The sequence below is a fragment of the Ambystoma mexicanum genome, chromosome 1q (assembly GCF_040938575.1).
Source record: "Ambystoma mexicanum isolate Mex_15411 chromosome 1q, UKY_AmexF1_1, whole genome shotgun sequence".
Taxonomy (NCBI): Eukaryota; Metazoa; Chordata; class Amphibia; order Caudata; family Ambystomatidae; genus Ambystoma; species Ambystoma mexicanum.
This window is the reverse complement of record NC_090922.1, coordinates 983,603,649-983,625,976: the sequence shown is the minus strand read 5'-3', so window position 1 is coordinate 983,625,976 and position 22,328 is coordinate 983,603,649. Positions and strand designations below refer to the sequence as shown.

Genomic DNA, 22,328 nt, shown 5'->3' with positions numbered 1-22,328 from the left:
GTGCTGAGAGCTGACCCAGATCGCTGTACGCAGAACCAGTACCCAGTGGCGAGAGAACCGCAGCTAATCCTGACCTGATCCGTGATGAAGTCGCATTCCTGTCCAAAATATAGTGTGAGTACTCAGCCAGAACTGTGCAAAACCCAATCTCTAAGTTTAATATAATCTAATTCAAACTATTTTAACCTATTGAGAACTGCATCCTAGAAATCGTGCCATTCTGTCATTCTAAAGCTGCAAAACTGTAATTTGTCGTTCTGAGCTTTATTTTAATTTCGAGAATCTACCTTCACAAAATCGTCCGTATCTCCGGAACCGTTTGTCCTAGGAATTAAATTTAACTTTCATCTTAAAGCTAAGATTCTAAGCTTTCCAATGAGCAAACCATATTTCTACTCCTTATACTTCCTCCGTAATTGCGCTCGACGCACACGACTAAATTTCCGCAATTTGACATGTTGCTTCATTCCAGCCACGTGTAAAAACATTTGTCTTTTGCTTCCATCACTGAATTCTGTTTTCAACTTGATAACCATCCCTAAATCATTGATAGGGCTGGCCTGAACTGATTTAAAGTATCTCTCACTCACCCTGAACCTCCTATAGGGAATTAAAAGCAATTTGAGTATATTTTTCACTTCATTGCCACCACATTTAAAAGGATTTTGCCTGTGTTTAAAATCATACCTGTTTTCCTCTAAGCTCGCTGGGGGGAACTGGAACTTTGTATTGCATTTGTGTGTATTCCTGAGAATTGTGTGGGTTACTTCCATCTCCTTACATTGCATAGGGGGAGTGAGTTGCCAAAAGGGGAAAAGTGATTCTATTACCTTTTGCTGAAATCATATCAAGTTTATTCCTGTGTTGCTTCTTTTCCACCTTGCATTTCCTTGTACCATATAAAGCATTCTCAGCTACCTTATCCTCTATACTACCCCTAAGTAATTAAACCAGTGTGCTAGTATAACATCATCCATCGTTGATCACTGTCATATGTCTAAGTGTGATATCAAATATTAATTTATTATAAAAGTGTGATATATATCTATTGTTTAATTTTTCAAATAAACCTTTTTAATTTGCAAAACAAACCTACTTCTTGGCTCAGTGGGGTCAGAGGGATTCTAAGAGAGGGGCGTGATACAAGGGTTCATCATCCAGATTATAACTTGTCATAAAAATATATAAATAAGGGCTTTCCTTGAGCAATCCCAGACAAGGCACTGACCTAGTGGGAATGCTTGATTGGAGTCATTAACAGTTTATGAGTTAAACAGAAATATAAACCCTTTGATTTTAATTCTGGAAAGGATATTCTACATATATTTCATGAAAATGTATTGATGAACTATCTGATTTGTAGTGCACATTAATTGCATTAAGAATTCCACAAACAAATGAATACACTTAGTTTAATTTTCAATACATTCTTATTATAATAAACATATTATGCGCAAGCATGTGCATAAGAAACGATCCTTTATAGCATCTGTAGCACATGTACATTTGATGAATATTCTCAACCAACAACACAGCGAGAGGTAGAGCGGAAGGAAAACCCATAAATAACCAACCCTTAGGAGGTCAATAACCTTTAGTAAACAACATTAGGGTGAAACGGGCATCAAAATTCCAAATTTCTAAGGTAACACACAAGCCACACAGAGGCTGGTTTATGGAAAAACTACCTCTTATTACATTAAATTATTAGGCAGTGTTGACTCGTAAAAAATACAATTTTTATTCAAATATAAAAAAAGATAAGACATATGCAGTCAAAGGACCATAATACAAATGTGGTGTTGTACTGGCAGACAATTGATTTTAGGGAATTATAAGTTAATAGCAATGTGGTTTTGTTCCACTGCACTGTAACTTTCCTATATTCCAACACTGCCATCAAAACAACAGTGTACACAAAACTGACAGTCAGTCTAATGGGTGTAGGGAGCTCAAAAATGTAGCATCCCTCTTGAGTCTGTGGTGTCTACAGAAAGTGTCGTATGCTGTGCAAAATAAGCAAATCTTTAAAAACAAGGTTTTTCATACAACATTTCACTCTCTCACTCCACAACACTACATGCACACCCTTCTCAAAACAATTCATCCAACATGTTTCTTTCCAACAAACAGAAAAAGTGTAAACCAAGTGTAGGGAAATTCGTCAGGGAACTGTCAAGTTAATCTAACAACAAATAATTGAACACTATGTCATAAACTAAAGCTCTGTGCATATCTGCTTTAGGGAAAAGTCAAGCCCCTTAAATGAGTGCTTTGAGTTTTGTCGTATCAGTAATGAAATACACACAAAAGTATCAGTACTAGAATACACACAGAAGCACAAACAGGTAGTTAATCATGTTTCTACTAATCGTGCATTCATGATAGCACACCTTGTGAGTCCACGTGTTACCATCAAATGGATGGTTTATGTGAACGAATCTTGTAATCCAGCAGGAGACGTTCTGTTGAGGATTACTCAATAGCCGAATGTTTCTTCCCAGCTCTGTACTAAGTTACAGAGCTATATCTGTGGCAGATGGATCGAGGTACTGCCTGGGGTCTCCATATAATCTGGGGCTGCAATGCAGGCGTCGCTGTGTGTCAAACCAGTTCGGGTAACTGGGTACATGAGGTCTCCAACTAGTCCGGATACTGCAATAAGGGCGTCGCTATGTGCCAAACTCGTTCGGCTACGCGACAGGGCTCAGCAACTTCTTTTTAGTGGCAGGCTCACTCAACCGTGTCTCTTAGATCGAGTAAGCAAGGCAGCCAATATAGGGCAATCTATCGAAGCTTTGGACGCGATTCCTCCCTCCGCTATGCACACTCCAAGGGACAGGCGTAGGTGTAGATCTGGGTGCATACCGAGTGATAAATATGCTCAACACACCTAGAATATATACGTTTGATAGATGGGATAATATGCTGAATGTTTATGATCTACGTTGTTTGAGCATGTGCAGCACAGTTACCACATAATTGCTTGGTACACAAGTACATGCGGCTAAGGGATTGTTGCATATCCTATCCACCGTGCACATATAAAGGGGATGGCAAGTATACCTATTGTTGTGAAATGTGTGATGGCATCGAAACCATGGACTGCTCAGATTTGCATTCACTGTTTACGCACATTCACAACAATTATCAAAATAGCATGAAGAGAGCCACGGGCATACCCGTGTACATGGTCATGGACCTCTCTATGTCATTTATGTTTTCTCCCTTTTGTCATTGCTGTGTGCCTCCAATAAAAATTAGAGCACTGGTACATAATGTCAAAGGTCTGACATGGAAATGCCAGGTGATGACTGTTGGTCACTGCAATAGAGTCCCGAGGTCGTGCAGTATTCATTAGTCCCTTCAGTCAGATGTAAAGTAGGAAAGCCACGCTGCAACTTAAGCAGGTGGAAGCTACCTTGATCTTAATCACAAGGTAGCCAGTTCATGAACTAAATGGAATATTCACGTACATTAACACCAACCTCCAGGACACAAAAAGTGCATTTTTGAGGATCAACGATGTATGATGCCTGTAACACAGATGAAAAATACAAGCTAGGTATTCCAGAATCGATGAGGTATCTCCATAATGTGTGATCATATGATGCAAAAACTAACCTCATGTCCTGATGTAAAACTGGAAATGCTGCTGCCGCTGCCACTGCTTCTCTGTCTGCTTCTCCTGCTCTTTGAATTGGAGCGAGATGTTGATTTATGATTTTCCTTCGAATGCTAAAAGATTAAATTCAAGAAGAAACTGCAAGTGAGCAACAGATAGGTCAAGTATATGAACGTGGGAGACTTTACCAAAATACACATAACAAAAGCATGTAGAAGACACGTTGAGTGACAGCAGGACTCTCTGCCCCCAATTTGTAAATGTAGTTATGCACTTTAAAGGGCCTCTTTTTCATTAAATACTGATGTCTCATCCAGGCGTGTTCCACGATTGCTAACTACCAGAATGTCAAATCCATGCATAGATACATAATCTAACTGTGCGTGCGTGAAGGCACTTCCGAAAAGGTCTTCTTGAAATCCCAGTTTACTAATGAGGGTAACTTAACCCAGAACATGAAGAAAATATTATGGGCAGCATAAATCTAGGACATCATAAGTTAAGGTCTGTGGACATATTTTTCAAACTTCCTTGGGTAAAGAAGGATACATGTGCAGGGGAAACATGAACATCTGCAGAAATAACAGTAAACATGTAATGCTAAGAAATAGAAGCAAACTGGCTAGAACTGCACTTAATATAGTGGTTTCTTTTCAACATATCTGAATGTTGTTAAGAAATCAGACAATTATAAATAATTAGTACCCGGCGCGGCATAATAAAAAACAACATTTACCTGTGGTTGGCTGGATTCCGAGCCTTACTGGATGGTAATCCCTATCACGCAACGAAGTGCAGCTCACACCCATCTCCAACATCATTTTCGTTCCCGCCATGGAAAGGTAGAAGGGACTACGTGTAGTTCCTTCTCCCTTTCTATGATAGCCATTTTTTTATTTACTTTTTTTTCAACTTACTTCAATGGCTGCCATGGAAAGGGGGGATGGACTACGTGTAGTTCCTTATCTCCTTCTATGGTGGCAATTTTCATTGTTACTAAGGCTGCCACGGAAAGAGAAAACGGACTACGTTTTCTGACCACGGTGGCCATTTTTGAAAACTTTTTAAAACTTTTTTTTCCGGCTGCGAAACGCAATACGTCTCGCAGCTGGGAAAAAACATTAGTACCCCGGTCTAACGGGTCGGGGTAGTAATGGCAATACGCCCCTCTACTTCGGGCCATTACCGCCTACGTTAAAGGCCCTGGGGCCCTCATTAAGGCATCCGCTATGCTCGGGCCTGTAACTATGGGCACTGGGGGCATTACCTTAGGCGGTAATGGCCCTAAGTCTCTGGGCTTATTGCCACATTACAGATTAGTCTGTTCTCCACCCACACCTATCTCTCCTCAGTTCCTCATGTGCCCAATCCTGGGACAGTAGTCTCTCTCACACATATAACACATGAGTGCCCCTTTTATACGTCCTGTTATGATCTTTTTTTTTTTATTGAAAAACTACAGTTTTGACATAAAGAAAAAACTTTTGTTTCAAAGCAGAAAATGAAGAAAGAGGAGAGAATCAAGATCATAAACTCCGTTCCTTCACATCAAAAGTCATCGCTGTCATTTGTCATGAGCCGAGCAGACTCCTGTTCTGTTATGATCTATGACCCAGTTCCACACATCACTGATGTGCCTCCATCTATCCTGATGGAGCGTCTTTGCCTCCACTCACACCGTCCCCTGCCGTGCTGATCAGTGTCTGTCTTCAAGCTACAATTGGGTCTGACACATTCTGAAGTAGTAATGGCAGGCAGTGGAAAGGAGAGAGAGATTCCCAAAGCACAGGGAAACAAACATGCAGGCAAGTCCCGAAATCTTGATGTTCTATGGGTAAGTTCAAAAACCTGTGCCGATTTTAGAAAATCTATACTCGTTAATTACTGTGTGTGGTTTTTTTTCAGAATAATCTATTTTAAAGATGTTTTCTGTCACCAGGAAGCCGCATCTGCAGCAGCATGTGTGTCTGGGATCCAGTGTCAGCTGAGTGATCACCATGAGTTACACCTCAGACAGATTCCGAATCTGTTAACACCTGTCCAGTTGCTAGCCTATAATTGCTCAGGCAAATATTGACCTCGACAATCTACCAATCACAGCGCATGGGAGGATGATAAAACGTCTGCAGTTTTGATAGTAGTTTTAAAATGTGATTTTTTGAAAGAGTAATGACTTATCATTTGGAATGGAAACATTGTTCAACTTTTTTTCTCTCTCTTGTAATTTGTTGATGTTGAGTCATGCTGGGCAGCACTCGTTACCTACTGGTGATTATCCACACCAAACGGGAACTGCACATTAAAGTGAAATTATTATAAGAAAATGAAACAGAAGGCAACTTGCCACTTGGCTATTGATGGAAAGCTATTACTCCTCCGCCCTACTGGCTGCAGAACACACAGTGTGTGCAATCGGTACTTCTGCAGACTTGTTCTAAGCGAGATTGTTGATGGACAGCCACATTTAGCATAATAATGCATGGTTTTGAAAGGGAGTTGCCTCATATATCTAATTCAAGAAAGGTGTACATTGCCCAGTTCATGGCACCATACTATGCCTTTTTGCCATCAGATAAACACAGATTGATACAGGGGTCAAGTCCTAAAATAAAATGGTGGGGCTCATTAACATACCAATTGAATGTGGTGTCATCAGAAATTAGCATATCAAGGTGCCCTCTGAAAAAAGTGAAGGGACTCCATCCACCCGCGTCTACCCTCGACTTGAGCCCTGAATATTAATAAAGCTAAGAATTTCTCACAACCTGGTATGTTGTGCTGTGGGCCAAGAAAGAGCGAAGAGTAAAACGGCTGGAAGCAGAATACATGTTCTTGTTTGAACATCTGAACATGCTATTACAAAACCAGAACACCACAGAAATAAATCGTTAAAAAGACAATACAATGTAACTTACCGCATGGGTAGAAGTTGACTTGAACTGAACTTCAAAGATTTCTGGAATTTTCACACCCTGAAAAACACTAAACAAATCAGCACCTCAAGCAGTAAACAGTGTTTACATTAGGCACAAAGACATCAGCCTTACCCATTCTTCCGAAGAGTGCTTCTGGACTTGGATGCTACTGCTGCCAGAACTTATATGTTCATGTTTCCTGGTGTGTTTCTTCTGTGCTTTGTGTTCTCTGTCGGCCTTGTTTCTCTTCCTATCCCCACTGTGATTTTGGTGGTCACTTGTCCTACCTCTCTTCTCATGGTTAGCTTTGGCATTATGGTTGCTACTGGAAGTGCTGCTACTGCTTGTACTGTGGCTTTCACTACTTGATCCCGAATTTCCTTTGTGTTTTGGATTCTCCTGCTTTCCTTGGCTGTGCCTTTTCTTCGTCTTTTGTTGATGATGACTGTGATGGTGATTTGCTTTGGGATTCGGTTGCTCAGGTCTTGACTTCTCTCTAGCTGATGTTTTGTGTCTCATGGAGTGCGACCTGGCCTTCTGGTGTTTTTCATGTTGTGGCACACATTCGCTGCTAGACGAGCTGCTGGATGTGCTTTGACTGGTGGACCGGGATGAAGAGCTTGAACTCGTGTCATTATGTAACTTGTCCTATTGTCAAAACATGTATAGGAAACTCATTATGTGAAAATGATCACGTGATGGGTTAACATGGCATAAAATCAACAAACATTTCAATTATGAAATCTTCCACAACCACGCAGAAAACAATTGTATTATTGCAAACTGAGCTGTTCGGCACACAAAAGCTACTTGGGACATTGTTATAACAGGGTTAGAAATTAACTACTGTTAATGAGAACTTTGCATATTAGGTGATCAAAGTATGTGTAGCTAGTATTGGTAGGTACAATAAACCAACAGCAAAAGGTAAGTCAGTCACAAAGACTGGGGTCATACCCATCTTAAATACAATATTGCTCAAATGAATTCTAGCAATCTAGTACAATATAGAACATTAAAATATGATGTAAACCCGACTTCGATTAAATGAACAAAATGCTATGTTGTACTTGCAGTAATCAAAGGGGGTTAAGGAGGGCAACATGGAACTCACAAAGCCAGAATGAGAGAATACAAAGCTGATTCTTGCCTCCAGTGTGCAAGGCACTGACAAAAGTGTACGCTTGGGAGTGATATCCAATATATTCCTGTATTGTGCAAGTCCTCCATTCCCTAATTTTCCACCATGCTCCTAGTGCTACTTCTAGCGAGCACTAGCATGCTAGAGAGGAGATGCTCCACCCTTGCTTACTGCTAATCTCAATACATATAGGTTTCGGACTAAAACTGGTTTTCGTAAGTATACTGATTACCAAGCACAAAGTAAGATAGGGTCCAGTACATTTAAATAAACAGGAAACAACAAGCAAATCCACGATACACGTACGAATATGCTAATTCTTCTTTTCTGAAATTACTTTGCACTCCTTTTTGTCTGTCACAAATTACTTCAATCGAGCTTGATGTTATTGCACCATCCCTTAAAACTGAGTATGTGTGAATACAAATGCACAACTATACTAAAGTATCAAAAAAGCTATTAAGAAAAGGGGTCTCAAGTTCGCTCAATTGAACGATCTGAAAATAAGCATCTGGGTTGTCTGCCCGTGAACGTTTTGTTCGCAGGTGGACTACCCGCAGTATAACTGCTCGGGCCAGCGTTTTGACAGTTCATGAAAAACAGGGGCTAGAGCAATTTCTGTCCCCCGCCACCAATTATAAGGATGCAAGGGACACCCCCACACCCCGAGCCCTCAAAATACTGAACATGGGGTGTGGGGATAACCCCTGCTGCCCCCGCTCCTCATGTTCGGTATTTTTGTCCGCCACCAAAACGGTACCACCCAAATTGAACAAAAAGTCCATACGGACAGTCTTAAATTGAGTGTTACCGAAAAATAAAAGGTTACAAAACCTCTGAAAACGTTTGCACGTGGTGAAAGTGTCATGCAGCAGATCTCTCACATACATACTCATATTATGATTCGTTGCAGCGTGTTCGCAAATCCTTATCTCCTCCTTTCCCCCAAAAATTCAACCAGCTTCACCATGGTTATGTCTGAGGGAGTGGTTGGTATGCCCTCATTAGATGGCCATCCATCTATTCTGTAGATTGTTGGTAAATGAAGAGTGAATGTGCAGCTCAAGAGAATGTTGCTGCATGATGTGAGTGATTCAGTGTCTGCAATAATCCATCAGGAAATAGTAGTTGGAATTGGGGGAATGGACACAGCCACTGCAGATCAAGCTGTCCATCCGTGATTCTTAGTGTCACTGCTGTAGTCGTTGCCAAACTCTGTGAGGGACAGGGTGCCGTTAGATAGGCAGAACGTCTATTTATGCAACAGTTCCTTCTCTCTTAGTATATGTATGTCATCGATTGTTATGAGTATCAAGTAGAGTGGGACTGCAGGTGGAATCCGACTTCCGTATACTGTAAACATTGCAAAAAGCATAGATAGCAGCCATGTTGTGATACTCAGTGTGTTAACGCTGATGCATCCATATCAATTGCCAACCAGGTCATGTTTCCACGAAATGCAACTTAGACTTGAAAAAGGATATGTCTTGTAGAAAGAAAAGGTACAAAAGGGACTTAACCAGCCTTTATGGCCCCAAAAGGCAGACAAGGGGAACAGGGTCATTTTGAAGTACCTTATTCAAATGTTTGGTGAGGTAAGGTGACAACATCAAACCAGAGCACAAACTGTACTGGGGTGTGGATTGAACCAGGTTCACATGCAGCGAGTTGTGCTGGTTGAAACTGCAAGCTGGCGTTTAGTTGGTGTGAAAATGGAGCTGGGCGAGGGAGGAGTACAGCATTTGCGTCATGCAGTTCGAATGCCTCATTAGGGTTGATTTGAGGGTCGGGTTTGTTGAAAATGTTGTTAACCACTGGTTCACATCAACGAGTGACATGCTGCTCCAACTGTTCAAGTCAAGTTCTGATTCGATGTGATAACCTTGATGTTCCGATGCAGGGTTCGAAGAAGCAGCATTTCTAATTTGTATGCAGTGGCGAGGTGACATATTCTGCTTGGCATGATGCAGCAATGAGCTAGTTCAATGGATGCAAAACAGCTGTGGTTCGAAGTTCAATCGAATGTTAAAACCAGCACCAGTGGATCCCTCTGGTTTGAGTGCGCTGAACACCGTGAATGCTATTCGACTGGTTCAATATGGTTAAACAAGGATCCTGGCTGTTTTGGCTCTCCGGATCCTGGCTGTTTTGCTCTCCAGATCCTGGGAGACACACTGCAGAAGTTCTAGGACAGGGTGAGTGCTTTCGGGGAATGCTCTCCCAGCCTTGGGAGGAGTGGGGCAGAATTGCAGGTCCTGGTCTTCAGCAAGAGTCATTGCCAATGTGCTCTAGGAGTGGGTAAGTAGCAGAAATTGATAAAACTGTGGACCTTGGCTAGAAAAGCCAAAGGTGAGGGCTGCACACCCTTGGCCTATCGTTATCGCTAGAGTGACATTCAATTAAAGGGTGGCAGAAATGTACATGGAATACTTTCTATCCATAAGAAAAAACACAAAGCCATGGTGTAGTCAAAGAACAACTCTATATTTGCATAAAACCAGTGTGGCCATTTCAAGGTGCCAATGTGCTAAGAATGCCAAAGCATTTCAGACTAGTGGTCCTTCATCAGGGCAACTAGTTGTGGGGGAAAAACACAGGAAACCCAAACAAGTGAATGTTACATCCAACAAAAGAATAGGAATCAGCCCAATAACACATAGGGGGTCACTACGAGGTAGGGGGTAACCATGCTGCTATTAGCGGCATGCCTACCCCTTTACCGGGTACCGGGTCCGGATTCCTTGAATGAGGAATTACCGGGCCATTCCGACCTTGGAGGCAATTCCCCATTCAAGGAACCTAGACCATGAACATCCCCATTCCCATTTGAGCCACCATAGGGCTCAATGGGAATGGGGAGGGTGCTAACAACGGGCACGTTAATAACGGGCCCGTTGTTAGCACCCTGCTCTGCTCGCAGGACCCGCTAAGGGCGCCTGGTAAAACCAGCCGTCCTTAGAGGGCTCCCGCAAGCAGACTCGTAATGGGGCGGTAAGGGGTTGACGGCTCAGGCACCTTTACCGGCGCCGTTAACCCCTTACCGCTTCACTAGTAATGACCCCCATAGTCACAAAATAATGTGGTAGTGCCAAAAACACAGTATGGTCAAAAATATTGTATCAATGTGGGCAGAAAAACACAATGCGAGCAAAACATGCCCATTACAGTGGCCCAGCGCCAAGCAATCACAAGTTGTTCACATCATGTCGAACCATTATAAACATAGAACCAATTGCCACGTAGTTCAGTGAGCCAAACAAGATCAGTGCGAACAAAAAAACACAGTTTGATCGTAGGAACATCAGAGTCGAGCGTTCAAGTGTCATATTATATACAATATTTCCCGTCTAAATTAATCCCTATACACATAAGAACCACGGCACAATAGTGCATTGTGTGCTATAATATTACAATGGATACACGTAAGGAGAAAAGAGGAGAGAAATGAAAAGAAATGTGTTAGACCAGTATGCTACCGCAAAACTGTCACATTTGCTCTTAAAACATTTGCTCTTAAAAGATGCTTGCTTTGTAAAGTGTACTCGCACCTGTCTCGGTTTGTGTTACTAGAGTGTCGTGCTCCTAAGTGCAGACTGCAGTGTCTGACTAAATAAAGCCGCTCTTTGCCGAGGGAGTTCACATCAGATGGAATGCTAATAACATCAGTGGAAAAGGTAACAATACCACAGACGTTCCCGCCCGGCACTGTAAAACAATAATGAAAGACACGTCTCCCTAAGTACTGTGAAGTCTGCCAGCTCAGTGCCTGTATGGCCTGTAACTAAACAACAGAAAATCTCTCTACACCCAAAAGTGCTGCCCCCATGCGTACTGTGGTGACGAGCTCTCGAGAATGAATGCCGTTTTTTCTAAGCTTGATATAGGAGTTCTTTAAATCACGTGTGCACGTACGTCATCGTCCAGTGATCTAGCTGAGTGCCTGGAGGCCGAAGGGTGTATTTCGCCATGCCTGTTCAGTGCTCATGCACTGCACTACTAAAGCGCAGTGCTAGTACTTTTACAACCTGTGTAGACCGTGTAACATTACCGTGTCTAACCCGTTAGTGACGCACCATTCAGAAATAGTTTGTAAAAGTAAACACACTGGCGTTTGATATCACGTCAAAATAGTGTGACAAAACATCTCTCCCATAAGTAATTCAGTTTGGGAAACCTATCCGACAAGGATGCACATGGGTTAGTATGCATCCTGGCCAGGGAGCGAGTGGTGCATGCTGGGGAGTTGCTAGGTCTGGAAAAGACCCGGGGCTAAACTGATGTTGGAACTGTTGGGACTGGGGGCTAGCTAGCCTTTTGGCTGTAGCTCCTGAGATTCTATCCGGGGCTACAACCAAAAGATCAGGGGCTATAGCACCCTTAGACCCCCCCTAGCAACGCCCCTGGGTGCATGCCTTGTAACAGCAAGGTTCTCTCTGCTATCATCCTGCGCCTTAATTCTTGCCCAGCCTTCACTGTGCTGATAATGCAAAGTTCTAATACTGGCAGCTCGTGGGAAGCACCTACGCCCCACCCCTATGTAAGAATGCACACATTAATCCCATCATTAATCCCATCACTACTCTATATAATCGGTATGTATCTAACCATGCCTGTATCCGAGGAATAGTGAGGACTGGCACAGATTGTGATGTTCACCAGGTTCAACAATGCGTGTACATATTGCAGGCCATCATAGAAACTGTGATGTTAAAAGTTCAAATTTCATACAAAAATATGCAAGTTGGGCACCACGTTCATCCCGCTGGGTGTCAAGGACTCGAGTCTATGGGCCTCATCACGAGGTGGGCGGTAAGGGATTACCGGCACCGGTAAGGGCACCGGTGCCGGTAATCCCTTACTGCCCTACTACGAGTTCCCTTTGCGGGTCCTTCCTTAACACCTGTTTTTTACAGGCGTTAAGGACGGGACCCGCAAAGGGACATCGGGATCAATAACGGTACCGCAATTTGCGGTACCGTTGTACCGCAATTTGCGGTACCGTTATTGCCGCCTTCACCCTTCCCATTGAGCCCTATGGGGGCTCAAATGGGAATGGGGAATGGCCCTGGTGAATGGGGAATTACCGGTCCCTCCGACCTTGGAATGGACCGGTAATTACTCCATTCACCAGGCCGGAGTCGGAAGGGTTTTGGAGGCAGTCATGGCTGGTTGTAGAAAGTGGTCAATGTATGTTCCTAATGGTTGTAGCAGACCGCCTGTGGCTGCCACAATGGGTCTTCCTGGAAGGTCCACCAATCTCTTGTGTATTTTGGAAAGGAGATAGAAGATGGGAACCGAAGGGTGTATGGTGGATAGAAACGCCTTGGTTTTGTGTGAGATTCAGTCTAATTCCTCAGCTCTACGGAGTATATTATCTATGTTAGATTTAATATCAGCTGGAGGATTGTTATAAATGGGAGCATACACATTATGGTCTTGAAGCTTTCTGATGCATTCTGCATGGTAGTCAGTTGTGTTGAGTATGACCAGAACTCTGCCCTTGTCAGCCCGGCATATGGTGATGCTTGGATCAGTGTACAGAGTCTTAATTTGAGAAATGTCTCCTCTGTTGAGGTTAGAGTGTTTGGGTTTACCAAATGTCAGTTGTTTGAGGTCACACATACCCATATAAGGAGCCGAGATTGCCTCTGCCTTGGAACGCTCCTTCACCTCATATGATGAGGGTTTTGGAAAGATAAACTCTCCCTAAAGATGTCCAAATAATTTTTTTCATTAAGTCCAGTATGGCCCAAATGCGAATTCCAAAATGAATCGAAGAAGGGGTGGGAGGCCTCCACTTTTATAAGAAAAAGAACACATTGGATGAGGAAACGCAAGTCTGTGTTTAGGGATCCAATCCTCGTCTTCGTGAGAAGTGGTCTTTGCCTTCTTGCATCATACCCAAATTGATTTGTGCCAAAGGAAGTGTAAGAAGCAGGAGGGAAGGCAAGGGATATAGAGAAACAAGATGGTGAAATCCTTCCCCAACTGTGCTGTGATCTGTCTGATTACACTAATCCCTCCCTCTTCTCAGACCCATAGCATCAAATGCCCTTTGGTATGCAACACCCCACCTGTGAGGCTTGTCCTTTGGTTTAGGATGTGCCATTTGATTCCTGTTTCCCAGGAAAGCTCCTGCTGAGAGTTTCCTGGGCTGGAGAGATGTGTTACCAGCCTCAGAAAGAATCAAAAGAGAGGTAGCCCCACTGTTCCTTGTCCTGCTGGTTAGAGCAGAGACAGCCAATCTATGGGTATTCACAGTCCATGGCAGGCCTTGACTCACAGGGTAGACAAATGTGTTATATAGTTAAGATGTGGCTTTAATAATTATGTGAATTACCAGATAACGTACTCCAAACTCAGGTATGTCTTATGTTTAAATATCAAAGAAGGATAATGCCTCATAATTATGTTGTTTTGAAACAGAGCTGCAGATTCTTTTTTTTTTAAGTTATTTTAATTGTTTTCAACATACAACTGCATAACATAAACAATACATAACAAATCATTTTCCTTCACAATTCATTCCCTTTTTATTCCACAATAACTCTTTTGATATCGTAAATTGATCAAACATTCCTGAATTCATTAATCAACAATAATTGATTAAGGGAGGATTAGTTCAAAAGCAGGAATGCAAAGGCGAGGGAGTACAACTAGGAGAAGGAAGAAGAAGAGAAGAAAGAAAGGAAAGGAGAGGGAAAAAAGAAAAGAAATATCCAAAACAGGTCGGCAAGCCATACATTTATAAAGTCGGCATCAAGTATCAGGGATTCATAAAGTGCTTCATAAGTGGCAGCCGAAAGAACATGTGTTCTCTGTCTGAGACATAGTCCAGGAATGGGCTCCAGATTTTTCTGAACTTCAGGAGTTTCCCTTCAAGCATAGCTGTAAATTTCTCCAGGCCTAGCAATTCCCAGATTTTTATCCACCAATATGTTATCTGCAGACCCTCCACTGTTTTCCAAAACCAGGCTCTTGTGATTCGGGCAGCAATAAGTAGTTGTGAGATCAGAGCCGCCTTATGCCCCATCATTGGGAAGGACCCATCCTCTGGCGCATCTCCTAACACCAGCACTCTTGGATCCATGGGGAGAAGAGACCCTGTAACCTCTTTAATTTTGGACCTCACCTCCAACCAGAATGTTTGAATAACTGGGCAAAGCCACCACATGTGAGCTAAACCCCCCAGTCTCCACATCCATGCCAACATGTATCTGGGTGTTCTAGATTCATTGCATGGAGTCTAGTTGGAGGTAAATACCACTTAAAACATACTTTAATGGCGTTCTCCTTTACTATGGTACACCACAAACTCCCCTGCGCCCTATGCCAGATCCGTTGCCAGGACTCTTCTGAAATTTCTAAACCCAGTTCCCTCTCCCAAGCCTGCATGTAAGGGAGTTTCTCCTCCAGTGAGGCTTTCTCTAGAAGCTTACAACATGTGGCTCTTTTATGGGATTGTTGCCCCTCTAGGATCTTAAGTTCAATACCAACCGGAACTCTCGAAGCGGCTTGATTGGTGCCCTTATTGGTTAGCCAATGCCGGAGTTGAATATACCTAAAGCGTTCTACCTCTGAGTCCCCAAACTTTTCCTTACACTCTTCGAAAGTCAGGGGTTCCTGACGTACATATAAATCCCCCAGTCTCAGGGGTTTATCTGGACTCCAGTTTTGATATGACTTGGCACATAAACCCGGAGTGAATGCAGGATTCTGGGTGATGGGGGATAGCGGGCCTAACCCTGACACAAAATCCCTCTGTGAGCATGCCCTGTCCCAACATCAGAGCGTAGCTACAGTAGTGGAAAGCAAATCACTCCGGTAACTCCGAGCCTCCTTGGGAATAAATGGGAAGTGAGCCAGGGGAAACAACACTACCGCCTGTTAAATCTCCTGCCATTTAGGAGGATCCGCTGAGGTTCCACAAGAGAGCAACGGCGCCACCTGGGTTACCCTAAAGTAGCGCGACACCGAAAGTATGCCTAATACGACTACCATTTTCCCTCTTGTAGGAAGCCTGCAAGGGACTCTTGTTTTTTTTCCTTTCCAGATGAACCGGCCTATCTCTTTTTGCATGGCTATGAGTTAATTTTCAGGGATGAGTATTGGCAAGGAATGAAAAGTGTAAAGAAGTTTCTGGAGAAGAGACATTTTGACCGCACTGACTCGGCCTAGCCATGAGATCTCCTGAGAGTCCCAGTGATGGAGCCACTCTTTTTCCTCCCTAAATATGGCAGGGATATTCACCTTGTAAAGGCCCTCATAAGTCGGGGTCAGTTTTATTCCCAGATACGGGATATCAGTAGAGGACCATGGAATGTGTGATGCTGATTGTACTCCCTCTAGCCTAGTGGGATCTTCAGTTAGGGCCAATCCTACAGATTTAGTTGGGTTCACCCTAAAGCCAGTGATCGAGGCAAACCGGGTCAGGAGGTCCAGAAGGGGTGGAATAGAGCTAGGGGCATCGTTTAAAAAACAAAGCAGATCGTCTGCATATAACGCTAATTCATGACATTGCCCCCCAACTTCAAAGCCTAAGATGTCAGGATAATGTCTAATTTGTTGGGCCAGGGGTTCCATCGCCAGAGCGAAGATTAAAGGCGACAGGGGGCAGCCCTATCTAGTGCCTTTGCCTAAAACGATCACTAGGGTCCAATTTCTATTCATTTTGACCCTGGTCGAGGGAATTTGGAAATTTGAGAGTATTAATTTTGAAAACCCAGGGCCAAATCCAAACCCTTCTAACACCACTTCGAGATATCCCAGGACATGCTGTCAAATGCCCTATGGGCATCTAAAGATAATAAGGACAATCTCGCAGGAATCTTTGGGGCAAGGGCAATCAAATCTATAGCTCGACGAACATTATCATATGTTGAACGGTTGCATATGAGTCCTGGTTGGACATTCTTTATCAAAGATGGGAGGATCCCTCCTAATCGGCCCGCAATTATTTTACCCAGCAATTTTACATCTGTATTTAACAGTGCAATTGGCCTATAAGAGGCGCAATGTGTAGGGATCTTCCCAGGCGTCAACAGCAGCGTTGTGGCCTATTCCGCCAATGATTTAGTCACCGCGCCTGCATTTCTGATAACATTGAAGAGTTTTGTTAGATAGGGGGAGAGCACCGTCCTAAAGGATTTATGGAATCACAAAGACTGGGGTCATACCTATCTTAAATACAATATTTCTCAAATGAATTCTAGCAATCTAGTACAATATAGAACATTAAAATATGATGTAAACCCGACTTCGATTAAATAAACAAAATGCTACGTTGTACTTGCAGTAATCAAAGGGGGTTAAGGAGGGCAACATGGAACTCACAAAGCCAGAATGAGAGAATACAAAGCTGATTCTTGCCTCCAGTGTGCAAGGCACTGACAAAAGTGTACGCTTGGAAGTGCTATCCAATATATTCCTGTATTGTGCAAGTCCTCCATTCCCTAATTTTCCACCATGCTCCTAGTGCTACTTCTAGCTAGCACTAGCATGCTAGAGAGGAGATGCTCCACCCTTGCTTACTGCTAATCTCAATACATATAGGTTTCGGACTAAAACTGGTTTTCGTAAGTATACTGATTACCAAGCACAAAGTAAGATAGGGTCCAGTACATTTAAATAAACAGGAAACAACAAGCAAATCCACGATGCACGTACGAATATGCTAATTCTTCTTTTCTGAAATTACTTTGCACTCCTTTTTGTCTGTCACAAATTACTTCAATCGAGCTTGATGTTATTGCACCATCCCTTAAAACTGAGTATGTGTGAATACAAATGCACAACTATACTAAAGTATCAAAAAAGCTATTAAGAAAAGGGGTCTTAAGTTCGCTCAATTGAACGATCTGAAAATAAGCATCTGGGTTGTCTGCCCGTGAACGTTTTGTTCGCAGGTGGACTACCCGCAGTATAACTGCTCGGGCCAGCGTTTTCACAGTTCATGAAAAACAGGGGCTAGAGCAATTTCTGTCCCCCGCCGCCAATTATAAGGATGCAAGGGACACCCCCACACCCCGAGCCCTCAAAATACTGAACATGCGGTGTGGGGGTAACCCCTGCTGCCCCCGCTCCTCATGTTCGGTATTTTTGTCCGCCACCAAAACAGTAGCACCCAAATTGAACAAAACGTCCATACGGACAGTCTTAAATTGAGTGTTACCGAAAAATAAAAGGTTACAAAACCTCTGAAAACGTTTGCACGTGGTGAAAGTGTCATGCAGCAGATCTCTCACATACATACTCATATTATGATTCGTTGCAGCGTGTTCGCAAATCCTTATCTCCTCCTTTCCCCCAAAAATTCAACCAGCTTCACCATGGTTATGTCTGAGGGAGTGGTTGGTATGCCCTCATTAGATGGCCATCCATGTATTCTGTAGAGTGTTGGTGAATGAAGAGTGAATGTGCAGCTCAAGAGAATGTTGCTGCATGATGTGAGTGATTCAGTGTCTGCAATAATCCATCAGGAAATAGTAGTTGGAATTGGGGGAATGGACACAGCCACTGCAGATCAAGCTGTCCATCCGTGATTCTTAGTGTCACTGCTGTAGTCGTTGCCAAACTCTGTGAGGGACAGGGTGCCGTTAGATAGGCAGAACGTCTATTTATGCAACAGTTCCTTCTGTCTTAATATATGTATGTCATCGATTGTTATGAGTATCAAGTAGAGTGGGACTGCAGGTGGAATCCGACTTCCGTATACTGTAAACATTGCAAAAAGCATAGATAGCAGCCATGCTGTGATACTCAGTGTGTTAACGCTGATGCATCCATATCAATTGCCAACCAGGTCATGTTTCCACGAAATGCAACTTAGACTTGAAAAAGGATATGTCTTGTAGAAAGAAAAGGTACAAAAGGGACTTAACCAGCCTTTATGGCCCCAAAAGGCAGACAAGGGGAACAGGGTCATTTTGAAGTACCTTATTCAAATGTTTGGTGAGGTAAGGTGACAACATCAAACCAGAGCACAAACTGTACTGGGGTGTGGATTGAACCAGGTTCACATGCAGCGAGTTGTGCTGGTTGAAACTGCAAGCTGGCGTTTAGTTGGTGTGAAAATGGAGCTGGGCGAGGGAGGAGTACAGCATTTGCGTCATGCAGTTCGAATGCCTCATCAGGGTTGATTTGAGGGTCGGGTTTGTTGAAAATGTTGTTAACCACTGGTTCACATCAACGAGTGACATGCTGCTCCAACTGTTCAAGTCAAGTTCTGATTCGATGTGATAACCTTGATGTTCCGATGCAGGGTTCGAAGAAGCAGCATTTCTAATTTGTATGCAGTGGCGAGGTGACATATTCTGCTTGGCATGATGCAGCAATGAGCTAGTTCAATGGATGCAAAACAGCTGTGGTTCGAAGTTCAATCGAATGTCAAAACCAGCACCAGTGGATCCCTCTGGTTTGAGTGCGCTGAACACCGTTTGAATGCTATTCGACTGGTTCAATATGGTTAAACAAGGATCCTGGCTGTTTTGGCTCTCCGGATCCTGGCTGTTTTGCTCTCCAGATCCTGGGAGACACACTGCAGAAGTTCTAGGACAGGGTGAGTGCTTTCGGGGGAATGCTCTCCCAGCCGTGGGAGGAGTGGGGCAGAATTGCAGGTCCTGGTCTTCAGCAAGAGTCATTGCCAATGTGCTCTAGGAGTGGGTAAGTAGCAGAAATTGATAAAACTGTGGACCTTGGCTAGAAAAGCCAAAGGTGAGGGCTGCACACCCTTGGCCTATCGTTATCGCTAGAGTGACATTCAATTAAAGGGTGGCAGAAATGTACATGGAATACTTTCTATCCATAAGAAAAAACACAAAGCCATGGTGTAGTCAAAGAACAACTCTATATTTGCATAAAACCAGTGTGGCCATTTCAAGGTGCCAATGTGCTAAGAATGCCAAAGCATTTCAAACTAGTGGTCCTTCATCAGGGCAACTAGTTGTGGGGAAAAAAACACAGGAACCCCAAACAAGTGAATGTTACATCCAACAAAAGAATAGGAATCAGCCCAATAACACATAGAGGGTCACTACGAGGTAGGGGGTAACCATGCTGCTATTAGCGGCATGCCTACCCCCTTACCGGGTACCGGGTCCGGATTCCTTGAATGAGGAATTACCAGGCCATTCCGACCTTGGAGGGCCCGGCAATTCCCCATTCAAGGAACCTAGACCCTGAACATCCCCATTCCCATTTGAGCCACCATAGGGCTCAATGGGAATGGGGAGGGTGCTAACAACGGGCACGTTAATAACGGGCCCGTTGTTAGCACCCTGGTCTGCTCGCAGGACCCGCTAAGGGCGCCTGGTAAAACCAGCCGTCCTTAGAGGGCTCCCGCAAGCAGACTCGTAATGGGGCGGTAAGGGGTTGACGGCTCAGGCACCTTTACCGGCGCCGTTAACCCCTTACCGCTTCACTAGTAATGACCCCCATAGTCACAAAATAATGTGGTAGTGCCAAAAACACAGTATGGTCAAAAATATTGTATCAATGTGGGCAGAAAAACACAATGCGAGCAAAACATGCCCATTACAGTGGCCCAGCGCCAAGCAATCACAAGTTGTTCACATCATGGCGAACCATTATAAACATAGAACCAATTGCCACGTAGTTCAGTGAGCCAAACAAGATCAGTGCAAACAAAAAAACACAGTTTGATCGTAGGAACATCAGAGTCGAGCGTTCAAGTGTCATATTATATACAATATTTCCCGTCTAAATTAATCCCTATACACATAAGAACCACGGCACAATAGTGCATTGTGTGCTATAATATTACAATGGATACACGTAAGGAGAAAAGAGGAGAGAAATGAAAAGAAATGTGTTAGACCAGTATGCTACCGCAAAACTGTCACATTTGCTCTTAAAACATTTGCTCTTAAAAGATGCTTGCTTTGTAAAGTGTACTCGCACCTGTCTCGGTTTGTGTTACTAGAGTGTCGTGCTCCTAAGTGCAGACTGCAGTGTCTGACTAAATAAAGCCGCTCTTTGCCGAGGGAGTTCACATCAGATGGAATGCTAATAACATCAGTGGAAAAGGTAACAATACCACAGACGTTCCCGCCCGGCACTGTAAAACAATAATGAAAGACACGTCTCCCTAAGTACTGTGAAGTCTGCCAGCTCAGTGCCTGTATGGCCTGTAACTTAACAACAGAAGATCTCTCTACCCTCAAAAGTGCTGCCCCCATGCGTACTGTGGTGACGAGCTCTCGAGAATGAATGCCGTTTTTTCTAAGCTTGATATAGGAGTTCTTTAAATCACGTGTGCACGTACGTCATCGTCCAGTGATCTAGCTGAGTGCCTGGAGGCCCAAGGGTGTATTTCGCCATGCCTGTTCAGTGCTCATGCACTGCACTACTAAAGCACAGTGCTAGTACTTTTACAACTTGTGAAGACCGTGTAACATTACCGTGTCTAACCCGTTAGTGACGCACCATTCAGAAATAGTTTGTAAAAGTAAACACACTGGCGTTTGATATCACGTCAAAATAGTGTGACAAAACATCTCTCCCATAAGTAATTCAGTCTGGGAAACCTATCCGACAAGGATGCACATGGGTTAGTATGCATCCCGGCCAGGGAGCGAGTGGTGCATGCTGGGGAGTTGCTAGGTCTGGAAAAGGCTAAACTGATGTTGGAACTGTTGGGACTGGGGGCTAGCTAGCCTTTTGGCTGTAGCTCCTGAGATTCTATCCGGGCTACAACCAAAAGATCAGGGGCTATAGCACCCTTAGCCCCCCCCTAGCAACGCCCCTGGGTGCATGCCTTGTAACAGCAAGGTTCTCTCTGCTATCATCCTGCGCCTTAATTCTTGCCCAGCCTTCACTGTGCTGATAATGCAAAGTTCTAATACTGGCAGCTCGTGGGAAGCACCTACGCCCCACCCCTATGTAAGAATGCACACATTAATCCCATCATTAATCCCATCACTACTCTATATAATCGGTATGTATCTAACCATGCCTGTATCCGAGGAATAGTGAGGACTGGCACAGATTGTGATGTTCACCAGGTTCAACAATGCGTGTACATATTGCAGGCCATCATAGAAACTGTGATGTTAAAAGTTCAAATTTCATACAAAAATATGCAAGTTGGGCACCACGTTCATCCCGCTGGGTGTCAAGGACTCGAGTCTATGGGCCTCATCACGAGGTGGGCAGTAAGGGATTACCGGCACCGGTAAGGGCACCGGTGCCAGTAATCCCTTACTGCCCTACTACGAGTTCCCTTTGCGGGTCCTTCCTTAACACCTGTTTTTTACAGGCGTTAAGGACGGGACCCGCAAAGGGACACCGGGATCAATAACGGTACCGCAATTTGCGGTACCGTTATTGCCGCCTTCACCCTTCCCATTGAGCCCTATGGGGGCTCAAATGGGAATGGGGAATGGCCCTGGTGAATGGGGAATTACCGGTCCCTCTGACCTTGGAATGGACCGGTAATTACTCCATTCACCAGGCCAGAATCGGAAGGGTTTTGGAGGCAGCCATGGCTGGTTGTAGAAAGTGGTCAATGTATGTTCCTAATGGTTGTAGCAGACCGCCTGTGGCTGCCACAATGGGTCTTCCTGGAAGGTCCACCAATCTCTTGTGTATTTTGGAAAGGAGATAGAAGATGGGAACCGAAGGGTGTATG

At 43.8% G+C, this 22,328-nt stretch overlaps 1 protein-coding gene across 1 annotated transcript in view; it reads right to left on the bottom strand.

The window, feature by feature from the left end:
* Positions 1 to 22,328, bottom strand: part of LOC138559733 (vitellogenin-like) — a 1,213,840-nt gene that overhangs the window by 291,832 nt on the left and 899,680 nt on the right. The window contains exons 23-25 of the mRNA XM_069642739.1: positions 6,673 to 7,188; positions 6,541 to 6,597; positions 3,625 to 3,738 (exon numbers count right to left, since the gene is read on the bottom strand). Coding sequence (XP_069498840.1) covers positions 3,625 to 3,738; positions 6,541 to 6,597; positions 6,673 to 7,188 — 687 coding nt within the window. The remainder of the gene's footprint in view (positions 1 to 3,624; positions 3,739 to 6,540; positions 6,598 to 6,672; positions 7,189 to 22,328) is intronic.